General features: G+C 40.0%; 1 protein-coding gene across 3 annotated transcripts in view; it reads right to left on the bottom strand.

Annotated features, from left to right (window-relative positions):
- Window positions 1-1,720: 1,720 nt before the first annotated feature.
- The window catches only part of unc13c (unc-13 homolog C (C. elegans)), a 110,819-nt gene continuing 94,306 nt past the window's right edge, over window positions 1,721-18,233 (bottom strand). For 2 of the 3 annotated variants that reach the window (XM_086107360.1, XM_086107361.1), the window contains exons 27-32: window positions 17,756-17,818; window positions 13,941-14,021; window positions 11,134-11,281; window positions 7,820-7,912; window positions 5,051-5,210; window positions 1,721-3,887 (exon numbers count right to left, since the gene is read on the bottom strand). In XM_086107360.1, coding sequence (XP_085963486.1) covers window positions 3,602-3,887; window positions 5,051-5,210; window positions 7,820-7,912; window positions 11,134-11,281; window positions 13,941-14,021; window positions 17,756-17,818 — 831 coding nt within the window. In that variant the 3' untranslated portion in view covers window positions 1,721-3,601. The remainder of the gene's footprint in view (window positions 3,888-5,050; window positions 5,211-7,819; window positions 7,913-11,133; window positions 11,282-13,940; window positions 14,022-17,755; window positions 17,819-18,233) is intronic. The other variant, XM_086107359.1, reaches the window with a different exon arrangement.

Below are 18,233 nucleotides of genomic sequence, written 5' to 3'. Positions count from 1 at the left end.
CCTCTCTTTGCCAAATGTTCATTGACACTTCATTGAAAATGAATTGAAAGTATCAGATGAAGGGCATACTGTCGTTAAGCATATGGTGGTGCTTTTGCATTTTTGTCTTTAATACATAAAATTATCATATACTCAGACCCAAACAAGAAACTCTCAAAGACAAATAAGCTCACGTATACCTCGCTCTGGACTTTGCGCCTTATCCTCTCAGTAAACAGATTTTTTTCTCTTTGCAACTGAAGATGCTGGCTCAACTGTTTACATTTAATTGGATCTGTTTCAATCAAGTGTATACATGTGCCACCTCATTAAATCAGAAAAGCAAAATAAAGTACTGAAGATAAAGAGCACTCGCCAGGCATTAAAACATTGCTGGGTCTTATTTGCCACCGACAAGCATTACTTCTTTCGCTTTGCCAATTATCCTCCTGCCACAGGAGGTGCTACGACAGTTCTACACGGCAGTCATTGAATCAATCCTGTGTTCTTCCATCACGGTTTGGTTTGGGGCCGCCACAAAAAAGGACAAAATCCGACTTCAACGGACAGTTAGGACGGCGGAAAAAATCGTTGGCACCGCCCTACCCACTCTTGAGGACTTGCACACTGCAAGAATCAAGACAAGGGCACGGAAAATCCTCCTGGATCCCCCGCACCCTGCCCACCACCTTTTCCAGCTACTCCCCTCAGGCAGACGCTACAGATCCCTGCGCACCAAATCCAGTAGACACTTAAACAGCTTCTTCCCTCTAGCCATTAACTCCTTAAACAGTCACTGACGTAGTCACTCTTCTTGTACTACAAATACTGCTACTGGTTACTCTAAAATGGTTCAATGATTTGTTGTTTACGATGATACTAATGCAGCGTGTTATACCGGAGACAAATTCCTTGTGTGTTCTACATACTTGGCCAATAAAGATGATTCTGATTCTGATTCTGATTCTGATCAGAGTAAGTAGAGCACAGCAGAGAATAAAATACTCACTTGGGGGAAAAAAAAGCAAACAACCTGACAATGCAGAGCATCGCCTTCTTCTTGGATGTTAAATAAGAAAAAAAATCTAAACAACAGTGGCTGGATGGACAATGCATTTCTAAATTTCTAAAGTAAAGGTGCTTATCAAAATATTCAGTATATTCACACAGTTGCATTTGACTGAAATATTAACATGTCTGTTCCCTAACTGTTCCCAAAATTTTGATATGTCTTTTTTAATCAAAAAGTGACACAGATCATAAACTATTGTAGATTCCGGATATTGTTATGTCCTTGCCACAATGGGTACCGTATGAACTAACTACTGTATTAGCCATATTTATCTCACTTCATAGATGTGATCGTTCACACAAATCAACCATTGAGCTCATTTGATCTCTTTTTGAAGAAAATATGCAGCACCTACCAAAGCAGGTAAACACTCCAAAAATGGTCGCTGATGGTGTAAGTGGCACACTTGCCTGATTTGTGTGTGGGTAGCGTGGGATCGGTTCCCACTCAGTGAGAGTGTGGATGTGTGTGAATGGTTTTTGTCTCTATATGTGCCCTGCGAAGGTTCAGGGTGTAGTGCGCCTTGTGCTCCAAGTCAGCTGGGATAGTCTCCAGCCCCCCGCCTGTTCAGATAAGTGGTGTTGAAACTTGATGGATGGACTCCAAAAATGTGTCATCCATGATAGCCCTAGTGCATATTTGATTTGCGAAATGATCGAGATTTGCGAGCACATTTGCACATACTTTATGCACATAGAAGAAAAGTAGACTTTTTGTACAATATCTCACTAAATATATTTACATGACATACAATTTGCCATCAGTGCAATACATAGGAATGTTGCATATTTACCAAAAATGTTAAACTTTTTCCTTTTTATGAAGAAAAATAATGACAGAAGCTGAGTGTTTTTTCTCTCTCCAGCTCTCTCTATCTTAAAGGAACATGTGCCACTCTCATATTTTGCTCGCATTCCAGGTCCGCGGCAAATAAAAACATGTACATATACATATACTGTATATATCTCCATTTATGGAATGGATTGCGTTTGTTTTTGTACAAAGATTCTAAACAACTTTGGCAGTTTATCAGGAACTTAAACAATCAAAAAATATGACGTGAAATGATGCGGCGTAAGCTTGCCTTCCAAAGCTCATGTTCACAGTGGTCATTCAAAAAGGCCAGAAGCTACCAATTCAAAAGAAACAAAAAAGGAGGAAAAAATAAACGACTAATCCTTCTTTCTGGAGTCTTTTGTCAGATATGTCATGATTATAAAATTACAAACACCTATGAAGGTTTACGTAGCAGTCGTCGCCATTTCAAAATAAGATCAAAACAAATTCCTTGCGGTGGACTTACGATACAAAGAGTTTAAAGGCTCGGGGATCGGGACCCTGTTTGGTGGTTACCGTGGGAACATGGGAAAGACGCAACCGAGAGGACGTGCAACAGTGCTGGGTGACAAAGCAAAACACACTTGAAAGAAAATAATGAAACGCAAAAACAACTGACTCCTCAACAGTGCTGTGTGACAACCAAATACAAAATGCAATCCATTAAAAAGGTCAACAATTAAAAACAAGGAACTTTACAACTGTGCTGGGTGCGAAAACCAAACAATAACAGGGATTCCACAATACGTCTAGGTGGCAAAAAGTAAAAAAATAAGATACAAAAGACTCCACAACAGTGCTTGGTAGGAAAAAGTACAATAAGATAAAGGACCCCGAAATAGTGTTGGTGGCCCAAATATATATATTTTTCTTTCTAAAATAAGGGATGTTGTAACAGTGAAGGGTGGTTCAAATGACAAAAGGGGACTCGATTTTTTTGGAGGGGCATAATAATAATTAAAAAATGACAAAAAATCTTGGGTGCAACAGTGCAAGGTGACAAGAACGGGGTGGAGGAATGTAAATGAATGCAGAACAAAGCCATACAAAAACACAACTCGCCAAAAAGTTGGGTGGCAAACGTGTCGTAGAAATAAATTAATAAACAACAAATAACAAAAAAATATAATTTAAAAACACAACAAGGAACTTTACAACGCTGGGTGGCAAAATATATATCAAACAAACAGACAAACGAGAGACTGCAACAATCAGAATGCCACACAGTCATAAAGTGACTTACACTGGATCATCGAGCAAATTTTCCAACATACTTAGTTCATCGCCACAATTCCTGTCTGCTTTGTTCTTTTTTGTTTCATTTCATTTTTTGTTGTTGTTGTTGTAACTCCACTGGTTTGGCACTTTATTGGAACAAATCTCAGTTCAAAAAAAGACCAAGTGTACAAAAGATATTTTGTCTGCTTGAACGTAACCGATAGAATATGGTACTTAATAATAAGCATATGGTCAGTAAACACTTGTACGTACTTGTAGTATTCAAATGAACATTCCAACAGATGTTTTTTTTTCTTACACACATGCACAAAAACAAACAAACAAACAAACAAACAAACAAACAACTCCTTTGCTCGCATCCTGCTTTGGATCATCTCAAGTAGAACACCATTCCAGTCATTCTCATCTGTAGGACAAAACCATTCAAATGAAATACTGCATTTTTTCCCCACCCCCACACACCCTAAATTCGCATTACGACACTTCCTCGGCTGAGCGTGTGTCCGTCTTGAGACGCACAAACTCCTTGGCCACCTCGTCGTTGGTCCTTTGCGAGAGTATCCGCATGATGGTGAGGCCTGTCTCGTCCATGGCGATGCTCTTCACTAGCGGGTAGCAGGCGGCGCAGCTGCCTGAGTCAGCCAGCTCGCGCAGCTGGATGACGGTCATGCCGATGATGCGGTCCTCGCGGGCGAAGCAGTAGTCCTTCACCGACACATGCAGCTCGTACGCCTCCGGCCCATGCTCGTTGCTCAAGACGCTATGGGAAAGAGGGAATGCAAAGCTGAAATCTCATATGATTGACAAATGCAGTGAACAGCAGTTCACCTTTCACCGTTCTTCAGTAGGTTAGCATTTTTTTTCTGAACGTAACTACAGTAATCATCCACGAGGTTGTGGGTCTCGATGAATTTGTTTTGTGGAACCCGCTCCAGCTATTATCTGGAAAATTCCCCTGTTCAGACAACTTTGAGTTGTCAGAATTTACACTGTCTTCACATCATACACCCTCAATTTATTTATCAGGATAAGAAGATTTTGAAATGAGATTGTTTACCTTGGTCATTTGTCATCAGAGTTAAGATTTCATAAATGTCTTACAGTATACAACAACGATACCGCATTTTCCGCAGTATAAGACACTTCTGAGTATAGGGCGCACCTTTAATGATTGGCATATTTTAAAACTGTTTTCATATACAGGGTGCATCACATTGTGAGGCGCATACAATAGAAGCTACAAGAGTGGCTGCAGTTGCGTTATGCATCAACTAGATGAAGCTATGCTAAAGGGAATACAATACATTATAGCTATATTCATATAGATCTTTCACAACCGCTGCAGCTGTAACAAGCCGCTTTACAGAACATTTAAAATACTACATCCAAGAAATCTGAATATTGATATATATACTGTATATATATATATATATATATATATACCTGTATATATATATAAGGCGCACTGTCGGCTTTTCAGAAAATTGAACGCTTTTAGGTGTGCCTTATAGTTTTGGAAAATACGGTAATATACTTTGAATTTTTTATTATTATTATTTTTTACTCTTAACAGCTTCTTAATGCATTTGTACTGCGGTATGGCAGTTAATGTTACATTGCCTTTGCCATGAGACTAAAATTGTATTTTTATGTTTTATTTACTTAGTGTGTGAATGTTGCAATATTACTTATATATCCATAAAGGTTTTATTTGTGATGCCCCAAAATGAAAATTCTTATCCGAAAACAAAGAAACCAATGCCGACAACCGAAACACAGATAATACAGTACCTTAACCCCCCCCTTCATCATTAATAGTGTGTCAAAGTACAATAATGATTGTGACAGTGACATGTGAAAAGCCACACACTTGTTTGGGGATTGTTGAGTTAATTTAGTCCTGTTTTTCCAGTCATGACTTACTATTGGAATGTTTCGTTGTACTTTGGTGACCAGTTGTTGTTCTTGGTCTTGGTGCTGAATTTGCGTTTCTTGTCAGCCAGGTGCGGCCCGACGGCGTTGACCTCAACGAATGGCCGGAACATGGCGGTGGTCTGCCACTGGAGGTTGTTCACGCCGACCACTGATACACAAAGTAAGTCTGAGTTAAAGCTTTGAGCAGCGATAAACCTACCCTTGAATTGTCAGATGAGATGCAAGTAAAAAGTTTGAAGGAAATTGGAAGAGGCAGGGTTACTACAAGTAGCCTCTACTATTTCTGTCAGAAATTGTCACTTCATCTCAGAAGGAGGGTGTTTGATCAAGCTCCGACCTTGTGGAGTTTCATGCATTCATGACAAATGATCAAACTTTGCGGCCATTCAATGACAAAAACGCCAACATTTTGTCGCCTGTCTGATTAATGTCATGATTCCTAACCACTGCATCACAGAAAGTATATTCTCTGTTCATAAAGAGTGCCGAGGAAATGATCAATTTCACTTAAGTCATGTTACTGACATCAAAACAATGGATGTGTATTGATCAGTTTGTGCCAAGGACATATAATGACAGGGTGAGCAATACAGCCAAAGCTCTTTCGCCAGATGGCAGGAGAAACATTTCCCGTATTTTCCACACTACACGACACTTCGGAGTATAAGGCGCACCTTCAGTGAATGGCCTATTTTGAAACTGTTTTCATATATAGGGTGCACCGCATTATAAGGTGTATAGAGTAGAAGCTACTATTGTGGTTGTGGTTGCATTATGCATCCACTAGATGGAGCTGCGCTAAAGGGAATACAATACAATACAGCTTTATTTATATAGAGGTTTCACAACTGCTGCTGCTGTAACAAAGCACTTTACAGAACAGTTCAAATCCTACATCCAGGAAACCAGAATATTGACCAATATATAAGGTGCATCGGATTATAAGGCGCACTGTGCGCTTTTGAGAAAATTGAAGGCTTTTGGGTGTGCCTTCAGTGTGGAAAATACGGTATTCTGTGAATTCACCTGTTATGATTTGTACAACCCCCCAACTAAACAGGCCCAGATTTCAAACTGAATAAGTGAATTAATAAATTGAGGCGAGATCATTTTTACTTTCTCATATATACTTTTGTTTGGTCGAATGCATAAGCCTCGGCTTAAATGTTGGGAAATACAGGTGGTGCACAAGGTAGGTTGTGATAAGCCGAAATCTTTAGAACTCTTTGCAATGGACCACTGGAAATTGTGAGAATGACCCCATGATTTCCTGTGTTCTTGAGAGTTCTTGAGACTTTTTTGTGGGTCTCCTCATGATAGAAATGCCTACCAAATTGTACGTTGCTCTGTGAAACTGGCTTTGGGGGCTGAATTTTCAAAAGGAAATCCAAACTTGGCCAAACTAGACTTCAACGTGAAAAGTATCTTTTATTAACACATTATTAGCACTCCGAACTGTTTTATGATTTGCTCTGCGCCATGGAGACAGACATGAATGATTGGTACGTCGGCTGCTCCAGCACTGCCAATGTAACTTTACTTTTGATGTTGTGGCTGAGAACGAACACAAAAAAAGACAGATGATGGAAGATTAAGGCAAAAAGCAGCACTCAGTCTCTTGTTTGCGCGGCCTAATAACGAGCTAATGGCACACCCCACTGCCTTGGTAATAAAGATAAATGTAAGGCTGTGAACATGTCGTCATAGCGCTTATGTTGCTGACAAAGTGTGTTATTCAGGGAGGCAAAAAATAATAAAACGGCACCCATTAAAAAGAATCTACGCAGTGAGACGGAGTGCAACAGCAGGGGGAAATGCTTAAGTCATACGCCCCCTGTTGGTAAGAATGACAATTCATTATAATTGATAGGACGGGCTCTGAAACACAAAGTGTCCCACACACATATTGCCAGTGTTTTTTTTCTTTTGTTCACTGTATCACAAACAGCGATCCACTGTAACTGCTGAGCCTTGGTTGCGCACCTAAACAGCAGGACCTAACGAGGCATGTAGACAGTCTCTGAGATATAGTTTCTTATCAATTGTAAGCATGGATTAAATGCACTCTTAAACAACAAGTGGTCGCATCGCAATGTTCTGTCCATCCATGTTGATGTTCGCATTCACAGGTGATGCATCTTTTTTGATAGTAGTGCTGAAGTACATTTTCAGTTCCTTTTAAGCGTGACATATCTCGTTGATGTCTGATAAAAACCACACATGTCGTGTATTGTTTTTTTTTTGTTTGTTTGTTTTTTCTGGGAGCAACAAAAAGGTGTTTTCTAGTAAAGTACATGAACTAACCATCGCAAATTAACAGTAGTAACGTGACCAGTGGCCACCATCTTTCTAGAATTTTCTAAAAAGTATGGAATGAGTGCTTCAAACACCTCTAAAATCCTCTCTAATAAATACATTCGTTAAAAAGATAGTTGGTGACACAAGGACATGAGCTATTCCGCTGCTCACGTTACTCCTCAAGCATCATTTATTTGTCCAAAAAATAATTAGTGCAAAGTATGAATGTCTCTCTCTAATAATGCCTTTCCCTCTCTGCAGTTGAGTAACTAAATGACTCTCCCCTGGCCACCATCTGAGGTACACCATATTTGTTTCTAAATGGAGCCACAAGCACAGTCACCTGCTGCTTCATTCATTTTCGGGATCCCGGCCGGCAGCACAATCATCTCGGGAGTTGCCTCAGGCGAGCGAGCGTGAATACATTTGAATAGAAATGACGACTGATCTGAAGCTCACCCTTCACACTGACTTTGTGCTCTCCGGTGCCAGGGTGAGAGATGAGGTTCACTTGTATGGACACCTCGCCCACCGAGCCGTTGCTTGACTGACCTGAAAACACGGCAGCAGAAGAGAATTAAGGAAAAGGCGTGGTTAAAATTCGGAGATGTAGCCAAGAAGACAACAAAAAACCCCATCAACAAAACAACTGAAACCCATAAAATGCTGAAGGGATACACGCTTCTTTCAACAATGTTGGCCACAAGATGTTTCCTTTAGCCCAAGGCTGAACAAGAACCGCAACAGGAGTTACAAAAAAAAAAAAAAAAAAGGCAAGGAAAACAGAAATATTCTTTCTGGTTGAAGGCCAGCGAGAGGCAGATTGTGCGGAGGGATACATTAAATAGTTTTTTTCACAATGAAGTCATCCACAAAAATGGCAACGAAATACTGGCAGCACTTTAGGGGTTCTCACAGTGGTCTAGTACATGTTGCAGTGCAACATGCTGAGGGGCATTTCTAATGTTTGACCCTTTTACATTGAATAGCAAAAGGCAAATAAAATGTTACAATATGCAAAAGTCATAGAGTTTGCGACAGGGTTTCTTGATATTAAACTAAAATAACTTCCTAAATTCTTACAGCAGTAGCTTTGGGATTGTACTGGAATTGTACTGGCAAAAAAAATAAAAAATAAGAAATCCCCACGGCTATACATGCTCATTATAACAGTACAAAAACAAAATATATTTTGGTGGCCTGAGTCTTTTCCACAGTAATCGGGGTTACAGTAGCCAGAAAGCCTAATTTAAGTGACCCTCAAGAAATGGGGTATCATTATTAGAACAGTTATTAGTGTTGGAGTTTCTTTTCAAAAGAAATGTTTTTTTTTTTTATAAATTAATGTGACCAAACATTAACCCGCTAATAAAAATGCCACATCACGTTCAGCATGTTTGCAGATTGTACTAGTGCAGTTGCTTGAAAGCGACTGCAGTCCACATTTCAGGGGCTGCTACCAAGTCAAGTACCAAAAAAACCCAAAACGTAGTCTTTCGATCAGATTGCAGAGCACGTTTGCGCTGCAGCCAAGCGAGGACGGACGGTGAACGCCCGAAGGCTGCGAGTGGGCTCTCGTACGACGGATGATGGAGCGTGCTGGGCTGATAGCTGATCGATACGTGCCAAACACGATGCATATGTTATGCCACTAATGAAGAAACAAGCCAGGTGATTTATTGTTATGACAGCGCGAGGGGAGGGCTGAGAGTCCCTGCCGCATAATTAAGCTAATAACTTTTGTAAAACAAAGAAACATCACAGCACTTTTGCCTCACGAATGTGCTGATCCAGCACAGTATTTGTAATCGCGTACAGGGACGGAAGCTCGACTGTACATTATCAACATACGTATAGTGTGCACTGGCTTGGAATAACAAGGATGCTGACTGGCGTTGCCCCGGCAACCCTACTTTAGCGTTTTGTATCAGTAGACCAGTCAGGATATTATTCCTCAGCCGCTGTTTAGTTAATGTTTGTTTGCAATAATGTTTGATTTTTGTTTTGTTTAGATGTTGGATCTTGTCGGATCACGAGATTCCAGCTGAAATAATACACAGAGCCAACTATTGATCTTTGAATACGATGTGAATCTCTGCATTGTCTCGCTATTGTGGCTCCCCTTTGGCCAATTATTGCTGTTATATAATTTTACGGGTAACTTTTCCACTTCTATTTCTAAAGTGACGGCAGTGGAAGTGGAAAAGATCTGATTGACACTGTCATTGCGAGATGGAAGTCATTGATTCCAAACTACTGCTCTCTACATTGCCTTATTTCTTGGTTGGTAGTTTGCTGAACTTATTTTTTTTTTTTCATGGTAAATCCTCCAAATGATCAAACATTGAGGCCATGCTGTGACACGAGATGGTGTGGGCTAAAAGCCTAAAACGTCAGCCCAGGTCCTAGAATATTAGAATCAAAGTGCTGGGATCGATGGTACCAGGTGGGGTTCATTTGAATTCCTCAGTCGAGTTGATCAAAGTCAAAATCCTTCAACTCCCAACATGGCAACTTCAAACTAAAATGGCAGACTTTCTGTTCAATTTTATGTATCAGTCCAAGAGACTTATGATAGATGTCCACCCAATTTAAGGTCAACTGATATATTTTTATTTTTTCTTAATACCAAGGGGGTGGGGCGCTACTGAGCATCTTCTCTTTTCAATTAAATACAGACACAATACAATACACACATAAAGCTAGAATATCTGACGGTTTTAGCTATCAGTTAGCTAAATGGTGGGGTTAATGTCGCTTGCCTGTGTTTTGGGATTTTGTGGTAAGAAATCAAGTTCAATGTCATTGTTATTATCTTTGAGTTAAAAACCTTGTATGTTGGGTTGTATGATCACATTTTTCTGATTATAGAAAAATATTATCCAAATATAATAATCTTCTAAACTCCCTCCATGATAGTTGCTTCATGAGGTAGCTTCTGCTCTTTGCATCTCAGCATCCCATGTTTGTGCACACCACACACGCAGACACACAAAAACCACTGCCTTGGAAACTATTTTTAAATGGAAACAAGCCAGATATGGCCAAGCATATAGTTCAAGTCTAAAACACTCTCATGAATACCAAATCAAATTCAAGTCGTCTTCCAATTAGAATCTTTATTGTCTATGCACAGCATGTAGCATTCTATGCAATATAAGGGAATCACAAGTTTCCCAAGAACACGGGGATTCTGGGTGCAAAAAACCCAAATGACCCACATGACCACAAAATAAGCCGCACACTTTGAAGAGAGAAACATTCCTTTTTCTATTGTAGCCTGACCGCTGGTGCGACATACTTTGGCTTCTGTGGAATAAACGAGCACACGCACACCGGGCTCTAAATATGTCACTGTCATGAGCAACGGGGGGTTGGTGATTAATGAACGAACGTTCGAAAGCCAGCACATCGCTGCCCTGTTTGCTGACCTAATGTGCATCAGCCACCTCACCACCTTCACTTCTAGATCCTGCATTTGCCTTATTAGGTGTGTAGTGACTATAATGAAAGAAAAAATGCAAGCTGTCAGTTAGCAAGGTGGTGCTTATATGCAACGTGTGTGTGTGTGTGTTGTGTGAGTGAGTGAGTAAGTGAGTGAGTGAGTGAGTGAGAGAGAGAGTTTGAAAGGTTCCATACATATATCTATCAAAGAGAAAAGGCAGTAACCAGGTGAGCAAGAATTGTTATCACATGTACAGTAGCACAAAATATATTACATAAACAACAGCTCAAAAAGTGAATTAGACTTTGTAGCTAGTGGGGTGTCTTACCTTGAGAGGTTTGGGTGCATATGTATTTCTTGATCAAGGCATCTGTAGGTTGAGTGTAAAGGCTAAGAGCATATTTGAGGGACTTCATATCCGGGCTCTTCTCCAGGAATGTCTTCTTTAGCCCGTTTCCTCCAGCATGGAAATATTGCTGCAGAAAACAGGCAAACAACCATTTCTTGGGTTTGCATCGGACAATGTGTTATACTCATGTTGCAAATGGCTCAGTGATAAGTGGAAGTGGCAGCAAATGCATTAAGCCACATTTGCAGCTAATTAGCACTCATGGAAATGTGGAGGCCCTGTCTGGAATGTTCATGAAATTCAAATCAAATGTATTTAGTGTGAAAGTTTTGTGGCGTAAAGTGAGAAGAGAGACGAGATCAAGGGACAGTGAACTCCCAATTATACTCTACCTCTTATTCCTATGTGCAGCTTATGTGCTTGCCTAAAGTATTGCATAACTGTCACCAAGTTGAATACCCTGTGAAAGACTGGACTTTGAATACAATCTTCAAAACATAATTCAAATTAACCCTGTTGCATAGTTGTTATATCTTATTATGAAAACTGTTTCATTCGTGTTTTTACGCATGTAAGGGCAGCCAAGTGTAGGTTGGTCGAGTGGCTTGTCCGGTGATTGAAGGGTCCTCGGCAAGACACTGAACGCAGATCTGCTCCCAGTGGGCCTTGCAGCGTCATGCGTGATGGCAGCACCAGCAGCTAATTGGCGTATGAACGTGTGCGTGAATGGGGTGAATGTGAGCCTCTGTAAAGCGCTTCGGGCACATTGTTGTCAATAAGCTCCAGGTAGCATTTGCCCAGTTGTTTGTCAAAATGTTTCTTAGCTTACGGTTTACAAGTTGATCAAGGTTTTACGATGGCCATACATTACACTCTTCTGCATCTATCTGTTTATTTATTTTTAATATCCTTTGCCTAATTAGGGTCATGGCTATCTCAGTCCTGGAATGGTCCTGCAATGGTCACCAGTCAATTGCAGGGCAGGTTTGACACATTATTTCCTCTGGAAAATTGCAAAGCTTCCCTGAACAGATACCTCCCCCCCAACATCGTATGTTTAAAAAAACTTACATATTTTGGTTATGTTTGTCTACAACTACACTTTAATGGGCAATAATTTTTCTTGATTTCCACATTTTGTCTGGAAAATATTGGGCATTGGACCTGCAAACTATTAGATTTTGTTCTGAATCCTGGAAAGGATATGGAACTGGAGTTTTTATTTTCAGTCAAAACTTCCAGCAGATGGATGGCATTTCTCCATTGGGCAATTGACAGCCAGTTTGTATTGTGCATTACTGCCATCAAGGGGACTGGAGTGGAACAGTGATTTAATTCGGCTCTAATTACAAAGGCTTGTTTAAGAGCCAGAAATGAAGAGAACATCACTATAGCGAGAGCTTTACCGCTACCACTGGTAGAAGGACTGAAAGCTATTGTAGGTTTTCATAATCTCTTATTTTGTGTGGATTCCATTAGCTGCAATGCTAATAAATTACATATTCAGCATATCAAACTAGGTTGGCGAAATGGAGCAACTGCCTCTCTGCTGTGATTCTATCCAGGTTGGAGTTCAGATGAGAGTAAACTTACATCATTAGAAATGTGTCTGCGGAGCTTGCATCCCTGTCACGTGTGGACTCTTATATGGGTCTGCACATGTATCCATTTTTCTGTCCATTAGCATATACAGGTTTAAAGTTCGGTTTGGTTCAATTGTTGCGCATGGAAAATCCAGCTTCTGCATCCTGTCACTGTTGGGTTTTTTTTTTTTTGTGTGTGCACGTGTAAATGTTCTGAAATTATTATCAAGAGGAGGCACGTTGGATCAATCCGATCGCACAATTCCGAAGCAATTGTGAACGATGCTAATTGACTGTTCTTGTTGGAATACTGATGACAATAATCTCAGCAACCCGATTGATCCAAACCACCGGGTAGTCATCTCAAAGTCGGTGCAATCAATCCGTTTTCTTTGCAGCGCCGCTCCTTCCCAGAACTCCCAAATTTGTTCCCACACAACACAACTGCTCAGATGTCAAGCTTTTGGTCTCCCAACTGTCATATAAGAGTGAATTAATATGAGCACACTGCATGCTTTGCTTTGCCAGAAATTTATGAGCCATCAGGAAATATAAAGTAGCGAAAACATATATGAATCTCTGCTATGAATCTCCAACGCATCCTCACTAGAGGTGGAGCTGAACATACATAAACACAACACTTAACTAGATTAGACACAGCAGGTACAGCAGTACATAACTCAAAGTCTAACCAGTCAGGACACAAATAAGATGAGTCTTTGTCACTGTCACTTTATATTCCAAAAGAAGGACAGTACCTACTCTTCAAATATCAATAAACAACAGACTAACCGCAGTCGACAGACTGTCTAAAGAAACTGAGCAATATTTTGTGGAAACTACAAATGTGCCAGCCGATTTGTAATACATTGTAGGTTTAGCTTCTCTTGAAAACGAAACCAGGCCAGGACAGGGAAGTGTGTTCGTCACTACACTTCATTGAAGTCCAAACTGCTACAATATGTCCATCTTATCACCTTTTTCCTCTTTGTCAGCAACGGTAACCTTCTGTAGTTGCATCACAAAAAAGATCCACATAAATCCTTTTTATATGAGTCCCACCTGAACAGTAAATTGCATTTTGTGGTTGTATGGGGAACCCAAGAGCCAAAAAAAAACAACAAAACAAAACAAAACAATGGCTTCAAGCAAGCTATCCATTCATGTCTGTTGGGCCAGTTGCCTCTCGAACATAAAACTCACCTTGATAGTGGGAAGCACGAGGTCCATGGCCGCACACTGCCGTGGAGTCAGACTCCTGGCTTCCTCACGGATGACATGCTCCTGCAGAGGGACACAAACATAAAACAACGTAAAAGTACAATTAGCTTGCTGAATTGAACTGTGGCTTGCGCGCTTTTCAAGTGCAGACTTGAATTCAACGTGGGAAACAAGAACATTGCCATAACGTGCCAGGATAAGAGAATCTATCTTAATCATGAGCAGTGTAGTCAAAAACGTAGTCAGGATACTGTAAAATAGCTCAACTTCTAATGCCGATTATAATTAGCTTTTACAAAGCCGTTAACACGTCCATGCTGATATTTATGGTGCATTGCAGAGAAAACGCACATGCCGTCCCTAAAATTAGAACTTGCAGATGAAACGCAAAGCCCTGCCTCGCTTTCTTATGCATATTCATTTAATCAGAGATGACTTTAAATTGATTTCCATGAGGCGATGTGAGACTGCAAGCACTTAAATCGCCATCTCTGCTAAAATGCAAGGCAAGTGCCAAACTGCGCCCATTTCATTTTCAATGACTCCGTTCAAGTGCAAGACACGGTAAACCAAAAAACAAAGATGTGGTAAACCACCACAGTCTAAATAGATGCATCCTCTTTCCGATGAAGAAAAACAAAAGGGTGTTTGTGGAAATTCATTCAATTCAGTGATCACTCACGTGCTGACATGAAAACATTGAGCATGTGAATTCCTTTAACCAAAACAACAGCAACTACAGTGGCAGCAGCTTTGTCATAGTAGAAAAAAAAATGTTTCATGCACAATATTAAAGATGATTTTACAATAAGGGTACTGACACTTTTTCAGCAGATGAGGTCGAAATTGCTTCGATTAATTTTGTGAGAAACCCAAAAGCATTTCAGAACAAAAAATTCAGTTTTTGGGGAGTGTGACTTATATATTTTGAGTTTTAAGCAAGCAAGAGTTAGCTGCTGCGCTGCCACCACGCCATTCATATACTAAAAATGAAGCATACATAAATTGTGTTTTACAAAAATACGTAACAATATTTACAAATTCATATGCGCAGTATCTGTGGATGTGAATCCTGCAGTCCCTGTCAACAAAACGTGCGCAAGCAATATACCTACCGTGCCGAGTACATACAAATGAATGGGACCGAGCTGACAAGGAGCAACTAGCGACGTCACTATGAAAGCCATTAACATGATACTGTAGTAGGTGTAGATAAAGTGGTATGTACGCTAAGTGCAGCGCTCCATTTAGCACAGACAGCGCTATACAATGATTCATAGTACACTGCCCATTCCGTGCATAGTATTAAACATCTTGTTGTGCGGTGATGTTGGTGTTTAGAATTTCATCTGACACTGATATGTGCTCCATAATGTGCAGTCCTTCTGCCCAGTATACCTTGGTTCAGTATTTTCTCTGAAATTCTACATAATAGTAATTTTTCTTTGGTGTAAAACTCACTTGACATGAATTATAATATACCACTACCATTGATAATATTATTACCCATCCATCCGTTATCCAAACTGCTTATCTTATAATAATAATAATAATAATAATAATAAGCATAATGATAATAATTATTATTAACATGACAACTGTTATTATTATTATTGCTATTATTATCAATAATAATAACAATAATAAATTCCAAAACCCCATTTGTACTACAATATAGACAACCCCCCACCCCACACCACCCAATTTGCAGCCGAGTACTATACACCCTTGGCTATCATTTGTTCTGAAAATCCCTCATACGAGATGATTATGACTCATGACCAGCATTAACAAGAGGATAATAAACGACTTTAACGCTCTAGGAAGGATACAGACACACGCCCATCTGTGCGCTCCTCTCCAGATGTCGCCCCCTCGAAGGATGGCAGCGTTTCCACGAGCAACGGGGATGGTTGCCGACTCCACGGAATGCAAAGGCAAAATCATATACTGGGCGTGCATCTGTTGCGTCACACTCTCAGGTTAAATACCTCCGGTATCGGCATTCACGGTGGGTAGTCAAAGCAAAAGTTCTCGGAGCCTGTGGCATTACTCGTCCACGTGTGACTTCAGTAAATAGACATGATTCGGCTGGATTGATGCCGAGGTACTGCAGTGGCGAACAAATGTTTTGGTTTTAACAGGCAGCTACCATTCCTTCTTTGTTGTTGTATAATCACACTGCACACTGTGAGTGCAAGCGTGAACCAGATTATACATGCACACAAAGTTGCACTGCTGCATTTAAAATCCTTGAGGACATACAGAAAAAATTTGACCTAATATATATTAATTGGACCGCATGATTTGTGTTAGGCTGTTAGGATTTGTTTCTCTTAGGCTAAGTGGACTTGTAAATGGGTATTTAAAAATGCATAGCTTCTGCATTACTGGTTTAAAAAAAACTGCAACCACAAACACACAAAACAACCATTTTACAGAGCCGCAGACATGTGGCGGAAAAAAAGTTTTTATTCTGGCCACAATCTAAATTAACCAAAATACACTACTCAAAAAATAAATACCGGTAAATAAAAAAATCTGGATATTTGGGTTTCGGGTGCATTTCCTAGTTTAAACTAAAGGGCACCACAACCTTTACAGGTGGATTTGACCTTCTTGAAACCTTTGAATGGATATCTCCAAATGTTTCAGTAGTTTTTGCACGATTTGCTGTTCTCTAAGAAGCAGCTGACAAGTATGATGAAGAGGACTTCATCAACATTCATTCTAATTCATTTAGGTAATGTATTGGCCCATTCGTGGATTAAACACCTGTTGTGAATTTTCCCATTCAGATTCTGCTTAGAGAACTCATTTGTTTAATGTTCATCAGTTGGCTAAACATTCCAATATACGCACAAAAGCTTTCCATTATATGTCACACGCGTTGCCATCCCAATTCCTGTGACACTCGTACGCGTGACAATATGCTATGAATTATTCTCACTCAAATCCGAAAGGACTGATTCAGGCCTTCATTTTTAGCAGCCAATTAGTGTACAGCCCTCATATTCAGGACCTAAGTCATTCAGCGATTTATAGACCAGGAGCATAATTTTAAAATCTATTCAACAGCTGACTGGGAACCGGTGTAAGCGGCAGTTAAAAAAAATGGGTAAGCCTTTTTTTGTGTAAAAGTGGGTTGAAGTAGTTTCCTGAGCAAATCTTTTGATTTGTTGATGTCGCCCCTTTTCAACGTCCCCGCTTCAGTCATTTTGAAAAGACTGGTGCATATCCATATATCTAGTAGTGAAACTTTGTCTTTGTATTCGATAGATCCCATATAATCACGTGAGACTTCTGCCTCTGAGATCTGAGAGATTTGTTTCAAGATTGGTGGTTGAACAGAATCTTTATTTCGTGGTCTTCTGTATTGAAGTAATCGCAGCACACCACGCAAAGTACGCCCAAAACTGTGAGATGCCTGATTTTTAATCGTCAGGTGTGGGCTCTGTAACAGATGAACAATCTTTTGAAAAATCCTTATGCATGAAGTGGGCCAAAGTCACATACCAGTAAGTCTTACTGTAAAAGTAGACGCTGTTGTCGCAGCAAATGGTGGGACCTTGCGGAGGTTTTTGTCCATATAGCGTCTGAATATACTGTATAATGGCTCATAAGACTGGAAAACTTAGAATAGTCATTAAAATAAATGAACAGACCAGTGAATTTCAAGCATATATCTACAGTGGCAGAGTATACGACCTGACCATAAAGTGTGATATGAGTCACCAGAAGGCATTATGAAGCAAACTCTACAGCACATTAGCAGCGGAGTGAAGAAACTGGATTACCTTCAATTTGGACAATTGTCCCAAGTCCTTTGCCGCATTGAAGATCATCTGAGCTCCTTGCTGCTGGAAGAGAAAAATAATAATAAATCCACCTTTGTGCCATATAAAACGAAAAATACATGGTTGTGTAGACATCCACAATAGATCACCATCGATGATTCTCACAGTGGAATTACATTAAATACCGTGTGTAGGAAAAGTGTCTTAACATTATAGTGTACGGTAATCTACCATCATTCATTGGGATAGGGATCAAGTACATCCCCCTCCCCAAATATTTACAATTCAGATTAAGGAAAAAAATCTGTTACCTCTGCAGGGCAATTAATGAACAGAGAGCAGCAGAGTTATTGACGGTCTACAGCAGGCATGTTTCCAATAAAAATGAAGAATATAATTGCATATATTCGTAGTTTAATCCATAAATATGCCACAAACTATAATCCGGAAACGGTTTCATATAGTTTCAAATTTAACC

This window comes from Hippocampus guttulatus, chromosome 3 (genome assembly GCF_054856545.1).
Source record: "Hippocampus guttulatus isolate MCC_2025c chromosome 3, RoL_Hgut_1.0, whole genome shotgun sequence".
Taxonomy (NCBI): domain Eukaryota; kingdom Metazoa; phylum Chordata; class Actinopteri; order Syngnathiformes; family Syngnathidae; genus Hippocampus; species Hippocampus guttulatus.
Note: the sequence above shows the minus strand (reverse complement) of the source record. Positions and strands in the feature narration are given on the sequence as shown.